We start from the raw sequence: 16,699 nt of genomic DNA, 5'->3' as shown, positions 1-16,699 counted from the left end.
GGGTGTGGTGTCAGTAAACTTAATGGCCTGTTCTATGTGTAAGTCTGAGTTTAGCTGCCTATTCTCTTAGATTATATCTCTGTATAGTCTGCATTTAACTTGCACAAGAAGCAAAGGATTTTTTGTTTCTGTCGGAACCACTAAGGATATATTCAGGTTTGATCAATTAGTAGATACCTACCGTTGTGGGTTGAACTGATGAAATAACTTGCATTGGGCAAATATATGAATACATTGCCAGGTCTAGTGTTGTTCTTATGTTAACCTTAGAAGAAGGGGTTGTTATTCATATAGTTCATATTTTTTCCTTTGTGGCTATACCTGTTTTTATTTATTCCTGCTTTATATTTTATTACTTCATGGAAATGAAATTTGGGTATTTATTTATTTGGCAGTATTTTATGAACCAAGAGAGTTAATGATTTATAATTTGTATTCTTTAAAGATTGGGTAAGGTCACCAGCATTAAAATTTCTTTCTGATGTAACAAATTCATTGTTAACAGCAATGTTACCTACCCTCAACATCCAAATCTTTTCGACACTGTAACTATTTATAAATCACTGTAAGACATAGGTGATGATAATGGCTTTTGTTTACCTACTTGTTAAAAGTTGAATATTGCTGCATGTACTCTGTATTTAAGAAATACATTATACTTCCTATGTGCTACGTAGGGTCTAGCAGTTTAGGTTTCAAAGATATGAAAGGTAATGAGCTATTTACCTTGAGATAAAGTGATAATTAAATTTAATATGACAAGATGATATAATTAGATATAAAAGGGCTTTTATACGTGAAGTAATTTTTTTATTATAATATTTCCTATTGCTTTTTTGCTAAGCAAATCAGCAAAGGGGACATCTAAATTATATGACCTAGAAGGTTTATAAACTTTAAAGAACTAAATCTGTTTTTCAGCTGACTAATTTATATTGAATCCCAGTATTTGAAGCTAAGTGGGATTTTAATAGTGTCCATTTAGTCTTGGTTCAAATTTATATATGAGGATGTAATTTTTTTTTAAATAGGAGAGGCCTTTTTGACTAATTTGTGCTATAGGGTATTATACTATTGTACTATGGGGTGATTTCAGGATCTAATTTTTTTGTTTTCTATTTTTATTTGATAGAGTATAGAAAATCATGATTCAGCTACATAACTAAAGCTTTAAATTAGAACAGTTAATAGAAATTTCACTGTGTTCTTTTTTCTTGGATTAAACTAAACCAAGGACTTAAAAGAGGAATAAAAGGAAATTTGATTTAAAGTATCTAACAAATACTCTGAGTTTAAAATTCAGAGAAGTATCAAAAATATAGACTAATTTATTCCAAAATTTAGAATAACAACTTATGTTTGCATCACCTAACGTATCAAGACAAACAGAGTTTTTGTTGGTTGAAACAAGTAAATGTTTTTGTAGTCTTATCATTTCCCATTATGAGTTTAAAAGCACTGTATAACACATATTTCTTTTGAAGTATTTTCAGAATCCCTGCAGCACCTTCATAGAATTTGAAATCTTCTGAATAGAGTATCTTCAGTTAAACTGTTAGTTTATGAAGTCAAAATACTTGGTTTCAAGAAATGGTGAAAAAAAGTTTTGAAAAATTATTCATTCTAGGTGTTTTAAAGATCAAATCTATTAGTTCTGGTGCTTGTAAGTGGGAGAGGCTGGATTTGAGCCCAGATCATCTACCTATAAGTCCGGAATTCAGTTGCAAAATCCTTGATCTGGGTAAATAAGATTTAATTTTGATGGTAGTACATATGTATTTTTAGTGTTTATTTTCAAAGCTGGGTTATGTACAACTTGCAACTTACATTTTTTTCTTGAAGTTTCCAGAGGGGTGCTGTTTATTTAGGTTTCTTTAATAACCATCTAGTTTGGTTATTTAAAATTATTCACCTATTTCATTTAGGTATTTTCTGAAATTGGTTATTTTTATTTTTCTTCTCTACAGAGTTACAGTGAATGGTTGCGTGGATTTGAAAAAAAGGCAAAGGAATGTGTAACTGAAACTTCTGGTTCAGAGGAGGTTAAGGTTCGTTTAAGAAATGAAGTATCTGTATTTTAACCAAACTTGGAAAAAAGAAGTAAATCAGAATTTGTCTTTATGAGCTTGGAAAAAAAAGATGAAAGATATATTTTGAGTAGACTATGATTTTTTGAGAGTATAAGAAGGTGATTTCATTTTGTGTAAATTGTGGTGGAAATGTTGTTAGTCTTCCTTGCATTTGATTTGTATGCAAAGTTAGTGTTTGCCATTCCTTTAACTCTGTATATTAATCATTTCTAAAACTGAATATTTAACTATCTCTTACTCTTTTTTGCCTGGATTTAAAAAGTAAAGATCAGTTGAGGTAGGTGGGGAGAAACTGACTGGTTTGCTAAAGTATCCCCAAATACATCATTAAGAGTGTTGAGAACCTAGACGTGTTGCAATTCTTGACTACTGAAGTTTGGGAGATTAAAATCCCCTCTCCCGGGGTGGCCGCTTAGCTGAGGGTGGCCAATTAGCGCAGTTGGTTAGAGCAAGATTACTGGTTCGGTACCCGCATGGGCCACAGTGAGCTGCGCTCTCCTTAAAAACAAAAAAAAGAAGAAGAAAAGAAAGAATTATTTAATAAAATCCCCTTTCCCGTGGTGTAGCATAGGCATTAATTACACCCTTACTTCATATGTGAGTCTACTTTGATTTTACCATCCTGCTAAAGAGTAACAAGACTATTCATTATAAAATTGTCTAATATGTTTTGTAGTAAGCAGCCTTGGAGAATTTTATTAGCAAATAGCAAATGACCAACAATGTCATTGAGCTTCATTACTCTTTAAGAAGGTTGAAATGTAGTGTTTCATTATAAAATAGTTAGAAACCATTTGTTATAATATACCAGTAAGTACTGAAACAAATTTGAGGCACAGAACTCTCTGATAAAACCAGAGAATTTTTCTTTATTTCATTTTTTGCAGGTTCTAGAGCACAAGTTGAAGGAAGCTGATGAAATGCACACATTGTTACAGCTAGAATGTGAAAAATATAAATCCGTCCTTGCAGAAACAGTAGGAAATGATTTTTAATCTATGTTTGGTTTCATTTTTAAATAATTAACTTATTCCTTAGTGGCTTAAATAGTTTGTTATGGCAATAGAACATGAATTTTTCATTACAACTGTACTTTTGTCCATAGGAAGGAATTTTACAGAAGCTACAGAGAAGTGTGGAGCAAGAAGAAAATAAATGGAAAGTTAAGGTCGATGAATCACAAAAGATTATTAAACAGGTATTTAAAAAAGAATTGCTTAGAGCAGTGATTCTGAGTGTGGGCCTTGACCTGCAGCATCAGCATCACCTGGGCATTTGTTAGAAATGCATGTTCTTGGGCCTCACCCAAGACTTACTGAATCTGAAACTCTGGGCGGCCAGCAATCTGTGTTTAAAGAACCCCCCAAGTGATTCTGATTCCCACTCAAATTGAAAATCACGGACTTAGAGTATGACTAAAGGGGTAATGATAAAAAGTGTGAAGTGCTTTGAAAGCTGCAGAACTGTGAGATAACATGAGGTAAAGAATTTGGGGGTTCAAAATGAATTTTAAAAAATTGTATTGTGGTCCATGATACAATAGTCAAGAAAAGGTACATAAGTCCTACTACTCTTCCTGAAACCAGGATGTTATGGTGCAGTCTTATTTTTCTCCCATTTATTTGGGTGGGGTAAAAAGTGTCATCTGTTGCTCCTTTATGAGGTATGATCGAAAGGTACAGTGAATGTTTAAATTTAAAAAAATTACGGTGAAAAACATGTTGCCATGAATCCCCCTCAAAATACTCCCCCTCGCTTTGAACACACCCCATCATTCTTGTCACTTTCTGAAGCAGTTCTGGAAGTATGAGTGTCTTTACTTTGTCCTCCATCATGACAGTGCTCTGTGTCACACGTTGCTTCTGTTATACAGCAATTTCTGTCAAATAAAAACATTACGGTGTGTCCTCATGCACCTTATTCGCTGGCTCTGGCACCGTGAGATTCTGGCTCTTCCCCAAAGTCAAAATGACCATGAAAGGAAAACGTTTTGAATTGATTCAGGACATTGAGGCAGACACGACAGCACAACTAAAGACACTCAAGAAAGAGGACTTCCAGAACTGTTTCAGAAAGTGGCCAGAACGATGGGATAAGTGTGTTCGAAGCAAGGGGTAATATTTTGAGGGTGATTAACTGCAGTGTGTCTTTTACTGTAATAAATTTTTTTAAATTTAAACATTCACTGTGTTTTTTAATCACATCTCATATTTTCCTGTGCCACCTGTGCAGAATTTAGGGTTGCTGACGGTGTTATATGTTGACGCATTTGGAGATTAAATATAACCAGTTATCAGTTTTTTTAAAAAATTGAGCCCTTTTAGCTGGGCCTAGTATAATGCCATGCAAATGGCATAGTTTTTGACCTCAAAAATCAAGTTAAATATGATGCTCTCATTTTTAAGCTCTTTTAAAATTTAGTATGGCTTTAAATGAGATGCATTTCAGAAACCTCTGAAATGTCTAATTGGTTAACATTCTAGAAAATAGAAGCCTCTATATCTTTGGTGGTTTACTTGGTTACATAATTGTTTCACATTTCAGATGCAGTTGTCATTCACATCTTCGGAACAAGAGCTAGAGCGATTAAGAAGAGAAAATAAAGATATTGAAAATGTATGTTATTTCATTGTTTGACTTAAAAACTATGGCCTCATTTTTAAGGCCTCATTTTGTCTTAAGTTCTTTGTTTTAAGATTTCTTTAATCTGCTGGTGCAGTTGTTATGCATTTAAGAATATCTTGGGTAGTGTTTGAAATGATACAGTTTTATATTCATAAGTGTCAGAACTCCATTGTGAGGAAGCACGCAAAGAAATCTTAAATGTGTTTGTTAACTTTTCCTTCTTTGTTGCGTTGCTAGTTGAGACGCGAACGAGAACATTTGGAAATGGAACTAGAGAAGGCAGAAATTGAACGATCTACCTATGTCACAGAAGTCAGAGAGGTACTTACAATAGAATTTTTTCATCCTTTTCAATTTAAATGAAGTTTATAACAGAGTGATACAATATTTCAATATAAGTTGTTTGTGGCCGAGCTTCCACGTAGCATACGTAACATGGGCTATCACAAGATCAATCTTAAACTCTAAACTTCATTGCAGCTGAAAGATCTGTTGACTGAATTGCAGAAAAAACTTGATGATTCATATTCTGAAGCAGTAAGACAGAATGAAGAGCTTAATTTGGTAAGAAGCTTATTCTCCACTAGGTATCAAGTAGGCTCTGGAAACACTTGTGTTGATGTGGAGAAACCATGCAGACTTTACCTCCTTGCTAACATCTTTAGCTTGGCATTTTATAAGTATAAGATGATCTTCATATTCTGGTGACTCTTAAGATGATCTTTCTTTTCTTGACTCCTAAGATGATTCTTCCTTTCTTAGCTCCTAACAGTGGCATGTTTGGCTTGCAACTCTTTTTCAAAAAAACTGTCTGTGTTTTATAAAACCTAATTTCTTGAACAACATTATTTTCAGTGAATAAATGAAACAAACAGGTAAAGATTGGCTGAGTTATGGAAATTCTCAGAGTTACCATAGTTAACTGGATCTTTCATTTTTTTAACCTGGAAGATTATTAAAGGTTGAAGATGTGTACTCCATTCAAGGGCAATAATCCAATTTTATTGGATTATTTTAACTGGTCTTTCTATAGATAATAGATAACAAAAAGCTTGTGAAATTTTTTATCGTCAACATATTATTTAGAGTGTAGTAATCATACAACTGTAGACTAAAGTTAGCTAAATGTCTTATAAAGAAATAGAGTATCCTGTATTCCATTCTTGTTTTCTGGAAATTTATACTGACTGTGACAGACTTAATTGTTAAATATGACTATCTTGTAGTATATTTAGAAAACAATCATGTCTTTCTGTGACTTAAAAATTGTTATAGCATATGATTAAATTTTTTTAAAGTATGTGAATAAACTCTAGGAAGATTACAGTAAGTTTTCTTCTTACCTCAAATTATCTTTGCTCAGTTTGGAATTTTCTTATTAGTACTGCTGTTACCCTGTTTCCCCAAAAATAAGACCTAGCCAGACAATCAGCTTCTAACATGTCTTTTGGAGCAAAAATTACTATAAGACCCGGGTCTTGTATAGTAAAATAAGACTGGATCTTACAGTAATTTTTGCTTTAAAAGACGCATTAGAGCTGACTGTCTGGCTAGGTCTTATTTTCAGGGAAACACGGTATGTACCAAAGAAAACTTATTAACGCATTCATTTGTGGTTGGTCTTCTGTGTTATGCAATGATTTATGGGAATCACTTTTCAGATTAGGGCTCTATGAAATGTAGACCTAGAGCCTCCCACACTCCTGTTTATTTTTTAAATAAAATTTTTGTTTTATTCACTTTCGTTTTGCCTTAATTGAATCATTCCCACTACAGTGTAAGACTAGTTTTATACATATGTTTGCTGCACATTATGCAGATCAGGACTGTGCTATGCCACCAGTATAAACTTTATAATTTGTTTTAAAAAAATAATTTCTAACTAGTTATTGGGAGATACTACTTTTAACTTTGGTGCTTGGTGGCTAACTCAGTAGCATCAAACCCACAGGATTCTGGTTGAGTCTTCATTCAGCCTGATGTTCTCTTTGCATTTGTTGTTCCTTGACTTCTGTCAGGAGGTCATTTTGAGTGGACTTCTTGTTTGTTTCTTTGTGTTTTTTTGCCTTGAGTTTGTAATCTTTATTTTAGGTTTTCTGTTACTCTGTTTGCTTGGGAAAACTGTTGCCACATTTTAAGATAAAATAGTTTTGTTTGCCTACACATACATTGTATGTTCATAGGCCAGAGAATAACTTCTCTGTTGTATCAAATTAGAGTTAAGTAAAGGAGCAAAAACGGAAGCATTTGGGTATTTAAATAGAGTTCTAAAAATAAAATTTCCAAATGGAATGTCCTCCACTAATTCTCTCTCCAGTTCAAAATGTCAGCATCTTTTAATTCCCCTTTTTGGGTCTCTAGAACTGTTTGGAATGTCATGCCTATGGGTGGGAGGCTGAATCAATTAACTTGATGAGTTTAATAAGAAAGTTGTTTTTTTCTCAGTGTAGTTCATTTCCCTTTTTCATGTTTAATTGGAACAATTATCAGGAGAAGAGACATATATTGGCACTAGAGTTTTATAGAGCTTTATTACTGTTTTGACAGATTATTGAGAAGTATATCTTAAGACATTACTTGTAGGTATAATTAGGCCAGTGTAAGCTTGCACTGATTTCTTCAGCGATATCTTAAATGATAATCAACCTTTAAATTTTTAAAGTTTTCATTTTACTAGATTTGTAACCTTCTGTTCAATGTCTTGAAGTATTAAACAGTTGACTCTTAACTGAACTGTATAGGTCAAGAAAACGTAAAAACTAATTAGTAAAATTTCTGGCTACTTGCCTTTTAAATATGAATGTACTACTTTATGAATAGTAAAAGACACTTTACTGGAATTTGATGCTTTTGTTTTTACATTCCTAGCTTTCTACTCTAAACTCTAGTTCTGTTTTATAGCTTTTCTGATGTTTAGCTTTACAGATGGGAACCTCCACTGCTTCGCTTTTCTATACTTCTGGTGCAGCAAATTGGCTAATCCACTGTGCATAATAACTGTTAGAGATCCCATTCTTTCTCATTCATTCTTTACTCCTAGGGATCTCTGCATAATCAAAGAAGGATGCAAATTAAGTTAATTGTAATGTTCCTTTATTTTTACAGCTAAAAACACAGTTAAACGAAACAGTCAAAAAGCTTAGAACTGAACAAAGTGAAAGACAGAAGGTAGCTGGTGACTTGCATAAGGTAAGACACTGCTTGTCTAGAAGGTGCCATATCATCGTGCTGTGTTGTGCCTTGAATCTTAAGCAAACAGGGTGCTAATTCTGGATTTATTCCTTTGCATCATTATATTAATTTGTTTATAAATTTAAGCTGTTACACAATTTTTAGAACTAATTCTTTTGGGTTCTTTTTCCATTCTTAATTTACTTCATTGTTTCATAACATTTGTATAATTAATTTCTTTATAAAGTATAGATTAAACTTTAAATTTAATTGAAGTTATTCTTTTTTAAAATTTGGTTAACATTCCTATTTTTTTATTGGGATTTGCTTAGTTAATCAATCGTTTGTGCTTATGAACCTAAAAGATATGTATAGATAGACAGACCTCTGATGTTTCAGAAGTGTGTTCTTTTCATTTATTTGTAGAAATACATTTTTCTTAATCTCATATAATAGGCAATTTTTAGGATTGCATTTTTTATTCTTTACATTAGGTTGAAAAATATTTGTTAATCTGAAGTATATTTGATAGTGTAATTTGTGTATGCTTATATTAAAGCTGCTTTAGAGCTATGATTGTGTTTATGGGAGATACAGTCATTAGCAAAACAAATACGTTACTTTTTCAAAAGTTCGAAGAAATATTTTTGTTGATTCTGTATGATTATAGCTTACGATTGTTATGCATAAGTCTAGGAATCCAGAATTGCTTTGCATTATTTTGGTGTTAGTGTTACCAGTAAATAAAATGGAAACTTAAGTTTGTTTTAGAGCTCAAACTTAGGTACATGATACACTGTCAAGATTGAACAACCTGATTTTCTTTGATAAGTGATTTTAATTTTTGACCTTTTGATCAAAATATAAAACATGCAGTTTTAGCCTAGCAGTTTAGTTTCTCAGAAGGTACTTTAAGGATACTAAACAGGTGCTCAAAGGTAATGGATATGCCGTGTGTTGAAAGTAAACTGACATCTTAAGACACTTAACTATAGAGAAGGGAGGACTATGGGTCTGTGGGTGGAGCTGGACCCCTTGCTGGCTCTCTAGTCTTGACTTCCTATTGAACTCTATGGTAACCTCCGAGGAGGGGGTGGGTGGAAATAAAGGGAAGAAGCCATGTTGGGTCTGCACCCGCCCACCCCACCCCCCTTTTTTTTCCCTGCTTGCCACAGAGGACTGCCCTCCGGGCAGGAGTGTGGTTGCACCCCTTAGTGGTTCCATTTCTTTTTCTTTTCCCGAATAAACTGTTTTCTTTTGGTGGATTATCTGGAGAATTATTTTGGCCAGACGGCTCGTTATTTATGATGGCTAAAATCACCAATAGTAGGTTACAGTGAACCGGCCCATATCTGTAATAGAAATACTGTGCAACATTTGATTGGAAACACACATAATATTTATTGACATAAAAAAGTTAACAAGCAAGTATAAAACAGCATGTATGTTAAAAGACCATTTATATAAAAATTTCTGCCAATTTATTATTCACCCATATATGTACAGAACAGGGATCTAATAGATCCAAACTATTTTAGGATTTGTGGCCCATATGTGCTTTCTCTCACATACTCTTCTTTGTGTCTAACATGAGTCTTTAAATATGTAAAAACCATTCTTATGAGCTGTACAAAAACAGGCTGTGGCTAGATTTTGCTGATCTCTGATCTAGACTAACATTAACCTAAATATCAACTGTGTATTGTTTGAACTTTCTTAAATAGTGAGCCATGTGTTTTGTAATCTGGTGGGGGAGAAGCAGTTTTCATTTTGGAGAAAAAAACGGAATAGGTTGGCTTTACATTGTATTGTTAGAAGACCTTTAATTTTGTACAAAATATGTAAGAAAATCACTATTTTTTTCTTGTGTATATTTGATTATCAGTTGTATTTGGAGGCTACCTTATTGCTTTCCTTACAGGCTCAACAGTCATTGGATCTTATCCAGTCAAAAATAGTAAAAGCTGCTGGAGATACTACTGTTATTGAGAATAGTGATGTTTCCTCAGAAACGGTATGCATTTTCTTTAACCTCAAATTTCTGAGCTCATTACCTTATAAATTATGTGAAGAATAAAATATGTACAAGATCCATCTCTGACTTAAAAATGCCTTTGTGTTGTTTCTATCAGTTGTGTTGCATTCTTAATTGAAGGTCATCTTTTCCTTGAGATACTCTCTCTCTTAAATAATAACACTTAAAGAAGTGTTGTTATTAATGTTTGTTTTCACTTTAGCTTAGTGAGATATGTTAATTTTAAGGTTTGTGTTGGGAAGTATTGGAGTATACTGCTCAAGAGTATAGACTCTTGTTAGATGGCTTCTGTTAAAATTCCTTGCCCTGCTACTTAGTAGCTGTATGACTTGAGGCAAATTCCTTAGGTTCTTTGTGCTTTAGTTGCCCCTTTTGTAAATGGCAATGATAACAGTACCTATCTTGTAGAATTGTTGAAAGGAATGAGTTACTATATAAACCGCTTAGAATAATTGGTAACACAACAGTACTTAGCACTTGGTAAGAGCTCAGTCTATGTTTACTCTTATTTTTACTGTTATGAATGTGCTCTCCTTTGATGCCTTGCAATTCTTTTTCTGAAAGGAGGAATGGATTTGTATCTGATATTCATAGATTCTAGATTTTCCCCTTTGTGGCCCAGTGACAAAATTTATGACATTGCTTTCTTTGGTGCAAACTAATTTGCACCACTAGGTAGCAAACACTATTTATGTGGTTTTTATTCCTGATTTTCATGTCATTTTCCAGATTTTTCACGTTAGTATTTAAAACAACAATAAATTACTTTCAGTTTTTGGTTGCAAATGCCCTTTCCTTGTGTTTGGAATTTTTCATTACTTCCATCTTCTTTTTAGGGGTCTACTGAGAAGGAGACAATGTCTGTAAGTCTAAATCAGACTGTAACACAGTTACAGCAGTTGCTTCAGGCAGTAAACGAAGAGCTCACAAAGAAAGAACACTACCAGGTATTAGGTAAGAATAACTGAAATATTGCTGTCTGTCTGTGGGTAATTGATGTAGTGTATGCACGAGAGGTGTGTGCAGTGTGTTTACCATTAGTATAGGACCTGTCATTGCACTAGTGGAAATATTCAGTCTTATCACTCTCAGAACTTCAGATGACAGCTTTCGCTTTCTTGGAGTTTTATTTCCATCTTGTATATATTTTGGACTTGTAGCTTGGAGGAGGAAAAAAATAAACAAAAATCCCTATAGCTTTGCCTCTTTTGCCCTTTATATAAAACAGATGCTCTTCTAAGAAACTTGTTTACCTAGGTTTTGTTCATTGCCATGTCTGCAGCTGCTTCTTTAGTTTATCCTGATCTTAGTTCTGGTAAAGTATCACTGTGACGGTTGTTTTTGTGGGTTTTTTTTTTTGTTTTTGTTTTTTTTTTGGACTTTGTATAATAAAGTGATTGTAAAGTTTTTACCAAGTTAAGATGCTTAACTGAAAATCAAATCATCACAATTTCTTTTAATTGGAAGCTGGGTTGTGTTTGCTTATAGTTAATCAAATCCATTTATTTTACTTCTGAAGTAAGTCTTAATTGAAGATAAACCCATCATTAACCAACCCATGTTATGAAATTTTGTTGCCCATATTACTTGGGAAAGTTCAGATTTGTTGGCATTTAAAAATGACTTGTGGGGATGTAATGTACAGGCAGAGAGAATAGAGTCAGTAATACCTCTATAATTGTTCGGGGACAGTTGCTAGATTTATTGTAGTGATCAACTTTGTAAGGTACATAAATTTTGAATCATTGTGTTTTACATTTGAAACTAATATAATATTGTATGTCAGTTATACTTAAAAATTGTAAAGAATGTTAAAAATATTCCAAAAATGACATGTATTTCAGCTGGTGAATATAGATTGATTGGTTGATAGAGTCCTGGGTTTTACCTGTTTTAAGGATGACTTAAATCATACTGCCTTGGGTAGTTAGGATCTTCCAGTATGCACTGACTGCTTCCAATAGTCTTCTTTTGAAGTTCTTTGTTTTAAAATAATCATGGTATCCTGGAGATCAGTAGAATGGCCTGTGCAACACAAAGGGGAACTCATCACTGAATTGTTCCTTTCAGAACCCAAACTTAAGACTCATAAGGCTGTAGAGAGGCCTCAGGATAGGTTATATGTCCTGGAAAAGTTGGGATGGACCACCGTTTTGATTACAGGGGCATTCTGTCTCACTTTTATAGACTAATTGTCTTCTGGCCTGCTTTAGCATACGTTGTCCTTTAAAATGCTGTTTCACATTAGTTACTTCTAAGAATTTTCACATAAACCCAGCTCATTTTTTTTAACCTGTCAGCAAAAATAATTATACCTTAGTCTTCTAGCTTTAGTAAGCTGACCTTTCAGTTGCCTAGAAGTTACACTTCTGCCACTTTATTCCCCTTCCCCCAATTAGGAAATAACTGCCTCCTGCTTCACACTGAAACACCTTTTCTCATGTCTTCAGCTCTACTCTCTTCTCTACACATGCTCCTTCTGTTGAGTCTTGAAAACATGCTCAAATGTCTTATTTTAACCACGCACTTCCTTTAGGTTACCACCCTATATTTTTTACTTGACTGTTTAGCAAAGATTCTTTAAATAAACTTTCTTACAATGTCTACTTCTTTACTTGCTATTAACTCCATCATTATTCTAAAATGGCTTCTCTTCCTGCCGTTCCAATGAAACCGTTTTTTGCTGAGGTCATTAGTGATTTCCTAATTGCAAGAGCTAATAAATGCCCTCCTTTTGCAAATAAGATACTGAAAATAGTTATGAAATATGCTAAATATGTTGAAGTCTGTCTATAGGCCTTTATGTTAAAAGGGAAGGGGGTCATTTCTGAGAGCTTAAAAAATTATGAGATCTCCTATTACCTCTTGTCATTAGACTTCGTCGGTAGTATCTCTCCAGCATCTCAAAGGAGTTCTTTAGTATTTTTCTTGCCAAGCACATGGGATGCTCATAATAAATCTTGTGAACCATCCTTGGCTTGCCTGTTTCCAGATTTGTCTTAATCTTATTAAAGTTGACATTTACATTGATCATTGGTAATAATACTTTTATTTTTCAGGTGTTTTTTTTTCCTACTTGATGTACAAAATTATGGTCATTTGTTAAAATAAATATATATATACTCTGGCAACACAGCTGAAACCGAATATTGTTTGGCAGGCAGCTCCCTAAGTGATAACTCGGCATTCTTTTGTCAGCTGATGACCATGAGCCCAAATTTGACAAGTGAAGGGGTAGTTGAGCGTCAGAAGTATGGGATGGATTGTGTGAAGGTAGAGGCTCACCAGGCACTTGAGAACGCTGTCCTTCCATAGGTTTTACCCAGCATTGACGATGCTAACCCTTCCTTACGGATCCCTTGGTTCCCACAGCTCTTCATTAAATGTTTGTGTTCCTCTCAGGTTTTAACTTCAGCCATTATTTTTGCTCAATATATTCTTCCTCTTGTGAACTCTTAAAACTCCTACTGGATGATTAAGTTGTAAATATAAATTTTTTAATCAGAATGTAGGGAATAGGTTAAAATCTGATATCAAGAAACTTCTTTTTAGTATACACTAAGTACATATGAATTGTTTAAGGTGATGTTGTACATATTCACAAAGGGAAAAGCTATTTTTAAAGACAAAAATGAAAGAAGGGATATGCAGTAATTTAGTTTTCTAAATCCTAATATACAGATACTCACAGTACTTAGCATTTCTGTGAACTGTAAGGGTAAGTGTATTTATCTTCTATCCTTAATTTGTAAAACCTTAACCTTCCTTTTCTTATTTTAAACATTCTTTAAATTTTTTTATTGGGGGATATTGGGGAACAGTGTATTTCTCCAGGGCTCATCAGCTCCAAGTCATTGTCCTTCAATCTAGTTGTGGAGGGCGCAGCTCAGCTCCAAGTCCAGTCGCCGTTTTCAGTCTTAGCTGCAGGGGCACAGCCCACCATCCCATGTGGGAATTGAACCAGCAACCTTGTTGAGAGCTCGCGCTCTAACCAACTGAGCCATGTGGCCGCCCCCAGCCTTCCTTTTCTTTTGGAAGTCTTCCTACTCATCTCCTATCCCTCTTCCCCCCTTCCCCCAAAAGAAAGTGGTCATTGCCCCACTTTTTTTTTTTTTTATTAATAATTTGTTGTAGCTTTGGACTGGCAACACCAGTATTTTATAGTCTACTTTCCCCCCAGGTATCTACTTTTCCTTAACGTTTCATATTTGTCTGGCTTCTTAGTGTTCTAAGTGTATATGTGACTGTATCAGAAAACTTCATTATCCCAGCTTTGTAGTCTGTTTGGGCTGCTGTAACAAAGTGCCGTAGACTTAAACAACTTACTTCTCACTGTTGTGGAGGCTGAGGAGTCCAAGATGAAGGCGCCAGCAGGTTCTGTCTGTGTCTGAGGAAACCTGCTTCCTGGTTTAAAGATAGCCATTTTCCCGCTGTGTCTTCACATGGCAGAAGGGGCAGGGAATGTCTCTGGGGTCCCTTCTACGAGGCCTCTAATCCTATTCATGACTGGAGTCTTTAGACGCCCCACTTCCAGATACCATTACATTGGGGGTTAGAATCTCAACATACGAATTTTGGGGGACACAGACATTCAGACCCTAACAGTCAGGTTCCCTCACCTTGGCCCCAGTTTGTAGAATCCTGTGGAGGGAAGACGATGATTTAGATAGCTGACACTTGATGATTAATGCCTCTAAGCATGAGCAAGTTCTAACATGTAGTCATTACCTTCAGTCTTCACAAGAACCCAGGGCAGTAGGTAGGTGGTGTTATTATTCAGTTTTTATTCCCATTTTACAGTGGACTGAAAGAGGTTCTGTAACCTGCCCAAGGTCACACAGCTAGTAACTGGGTGAGCTGGGATTTAACAAGGTGGTCTGGGCCCAGGGCCTGTGCTCTTCTTAATCGGTACTTTTCTCTAATTCAGACACTGTGCTCTGAACCCTGTGGCACTGCTTTCTGTTTTCCCCATACTGCCTAAGCCTTTGTTGCCAGCCTCGTACACTTTCTTCAGTCAATTCTGACTTTTCCCAAAAGTTGGTATTCAGTTTGTCAACAGTGAATTGGAGAGGCTCTTGATGTTATACAGAAAAAACAGGTGAAGTTTTGTCTGTGTGTTTTGTATGTATGTGCTCTCGCTACTCCCTTTGACAGTTTTTTTTCTTATGATGCAGCTGTCTCTCTTTTCTGAAAGAAAAAAGTTCTTTTGTAAGTGCTATTGAAGTATAAGAGTTAACGTTCCAGATAAAATCTAGCTTTTATTTCTACACTTGACTATCATATGGATCAGGTTTTTATGTTCTGTAATGTGTTTACAGAGCACTTCATAGTTTAGTGTACTAGTGGGCTATGTAGACTTTCTGGTTAGCGGTTAATCTGGTTTTATAATTAGAGATCATGATAGCCAGTGATAACTTTGCTTTTTAACTTTCTAATTGCTTCTTTTCTCCACAGCTTTTTATTTTGAAAAATTGCACACACAAAGAAAAGTTGAAAGAATAGTGTATTTACACACCCCTAACCTGCTTCATCTCTCTTTATCTGTATACATACTTTGTTGATGAGAAACCATTTGAAAGTGATTTTTGGATATCATGACATTTTATCCCTGAGCACTTTAGCTTCCCTGTGCATCTCCTAAAAAAAGGCGTTCTCTTACAAATCCATAGGACCATTGTCACATCCAAAAAATGAAACAGTAGTTCTATAATATCATCCAGTATAAACCCATATTAAGTTTCCCAGTTACACCCAAAATATCTTTTTATTTTTCCCAAACTAGGATCCAATCAAAATTCACATGCTGCGTTTTTTAGTCATTTTATCTGACTTGGAAAGCTTCATATGACCTCAGAAAAATCTATGTCTGAAACTTAAATTATTTATTCATGGGTGGAGAATTATGAATTTCAGTCTCTCCTTTCAGAGCTACTTACTCACCGTAATAGTTTACAATTCTTTTGAGTAAAACTAATAAAAATAGATTCCCAATGTTGTTCTTGTAAATGTTTTTAATAGGATTTAAAAATCCCTATATTATTCTCAATTTGGTGAGGTTTTGGCTCACATATTTTAAAATCCACATAAAAGCTTCTTCTGAATTCTGAGGTTTTTCTCTCGTTTTAGATTATCATTAATATTAAGTGCTTTGATCCTAGTTGAAAGGGCCATGCTAGATCAAATGGAATATATACTTTTGGTGTTTGACCGATGTCTTCTGATTGCCTTGTGCTGCTTTGTTTTAAAATGAATTTCTTTCTTTCTGATCTTTTACAGAGTGAAGTAATTGGGAAACCATTCAAGGATAACAGGAGGCATTGTATTATATTTTGCCAAATTAAAGCCTTATTTATGTTTTCACCCTTTCTACTTCGTCAGAAACACTGAACAGAGTTTTGTCTTTTCTAATCCTTGTTAGACTACTGATTTAAAGAGAGAGAAAAAAAGCCAACTCTGTAGACACCTTCAGAGTTTAGTTTTATAATAAAAACTGTTTGAATAATTAGACCTTTACATTCCTGAAGATAAAATAAACATGTAATCTTTTATCTTATTTTGCTCAATAAAATTGTTCAGAAGATCAAAAGTGGTAAAGACAATGTAAAATTTAACATTTTAATACTGATGTTGTACACTGTTTTACTTAACATTTTGGGGAGTAACTGCCTCTGACTTCAACTCAAGAAAACACTTTTGTTGCTAATGTAATCGGTTTTGTAATGGCGCCGGCAAATAAAGGGATGCTTATTATTCAGACTTGTTTTAATTTCATTGAGCT

General features: G+C 34.4%; 1 protein-coding gene across 9 annotated transcripts in view; it reads left to right on the top strand.

The window, feature by feature from the left end:
- KTN1 (kinectin 1) overlaps positions 1-16,675 on the top strand; it is an 89,394-nt gene extending 72,719 nt beyond the window's left edge. For 5 of the 9 annotated variants that reach the window (XM_019725776.2, XM_019725770.2, XM_074327441.1 and 2 more), the window contains 10 exons: positions 1,968-2,048; positions 2,978-3,067; positions 3,196-3,288; positions 4,635-4,706; positions 4,953-5,036; positions 5,196-5,279; positions 7,821-7,904; positions 9,808-9,900; positions 10,758-10,875; positions 16,198-16,335. In XM_019725776.2, coding sequence (XP_019581335.2) covers positions 1,968-2,048; positions 2,978-3,067; positions 3,196-3,288; positions 4,635-4,706; positions 4,953-5,036; positions 5,196-5,279; positions 7,821-7,904; positions 9,808-9,900; positions 10,758-10,875; positions 16,198-16,202 — 804 coding nt within the window. In that variant the 3' untranslated portion in view covers positions 16,203-16,335. Of the gene's footprint in view, positions 1-1,967; positions 2,049-2,977; positions 3,068-3,195; positions 3,289-4,634; positions 4,707-4,952; positions 5,037-5,195; positions 5,280-7,820; positions 7,905-9,807; positions 9,901-10,757; positions 10,876-16,197 lie in introns of all 9 variants that reach the window. The other 4 variants (XM_019725778.2, XM_019725774.2, XM_074327442.1 and 1 more) reach the window with 2 other exon arrangements.
- Positions 16,676-16,699: the final 24 nt, after the last annotated feature.

This window comes from Rhinolophus sinicus, linkage group LG03 (genome assembly GCF_036562045.2).
Source record: "Rhinolophus sinicus isolate RSC01 linkage group LG03, ASM3656204v1, whole genome shotgun sequence".
NCBI classification, from domain to species: Eukaryota; Metazoa; Chordata; class Mammalia; order Chiroptera; family Rhinolophidae; genus Rhinolophus; species Rhinolophus sinicus.
The sequence above is the reverse complement of the archived record's forward strand: the minus strand, read 5'-3'. Positions and strand labels throughout refer to the sequence as shown.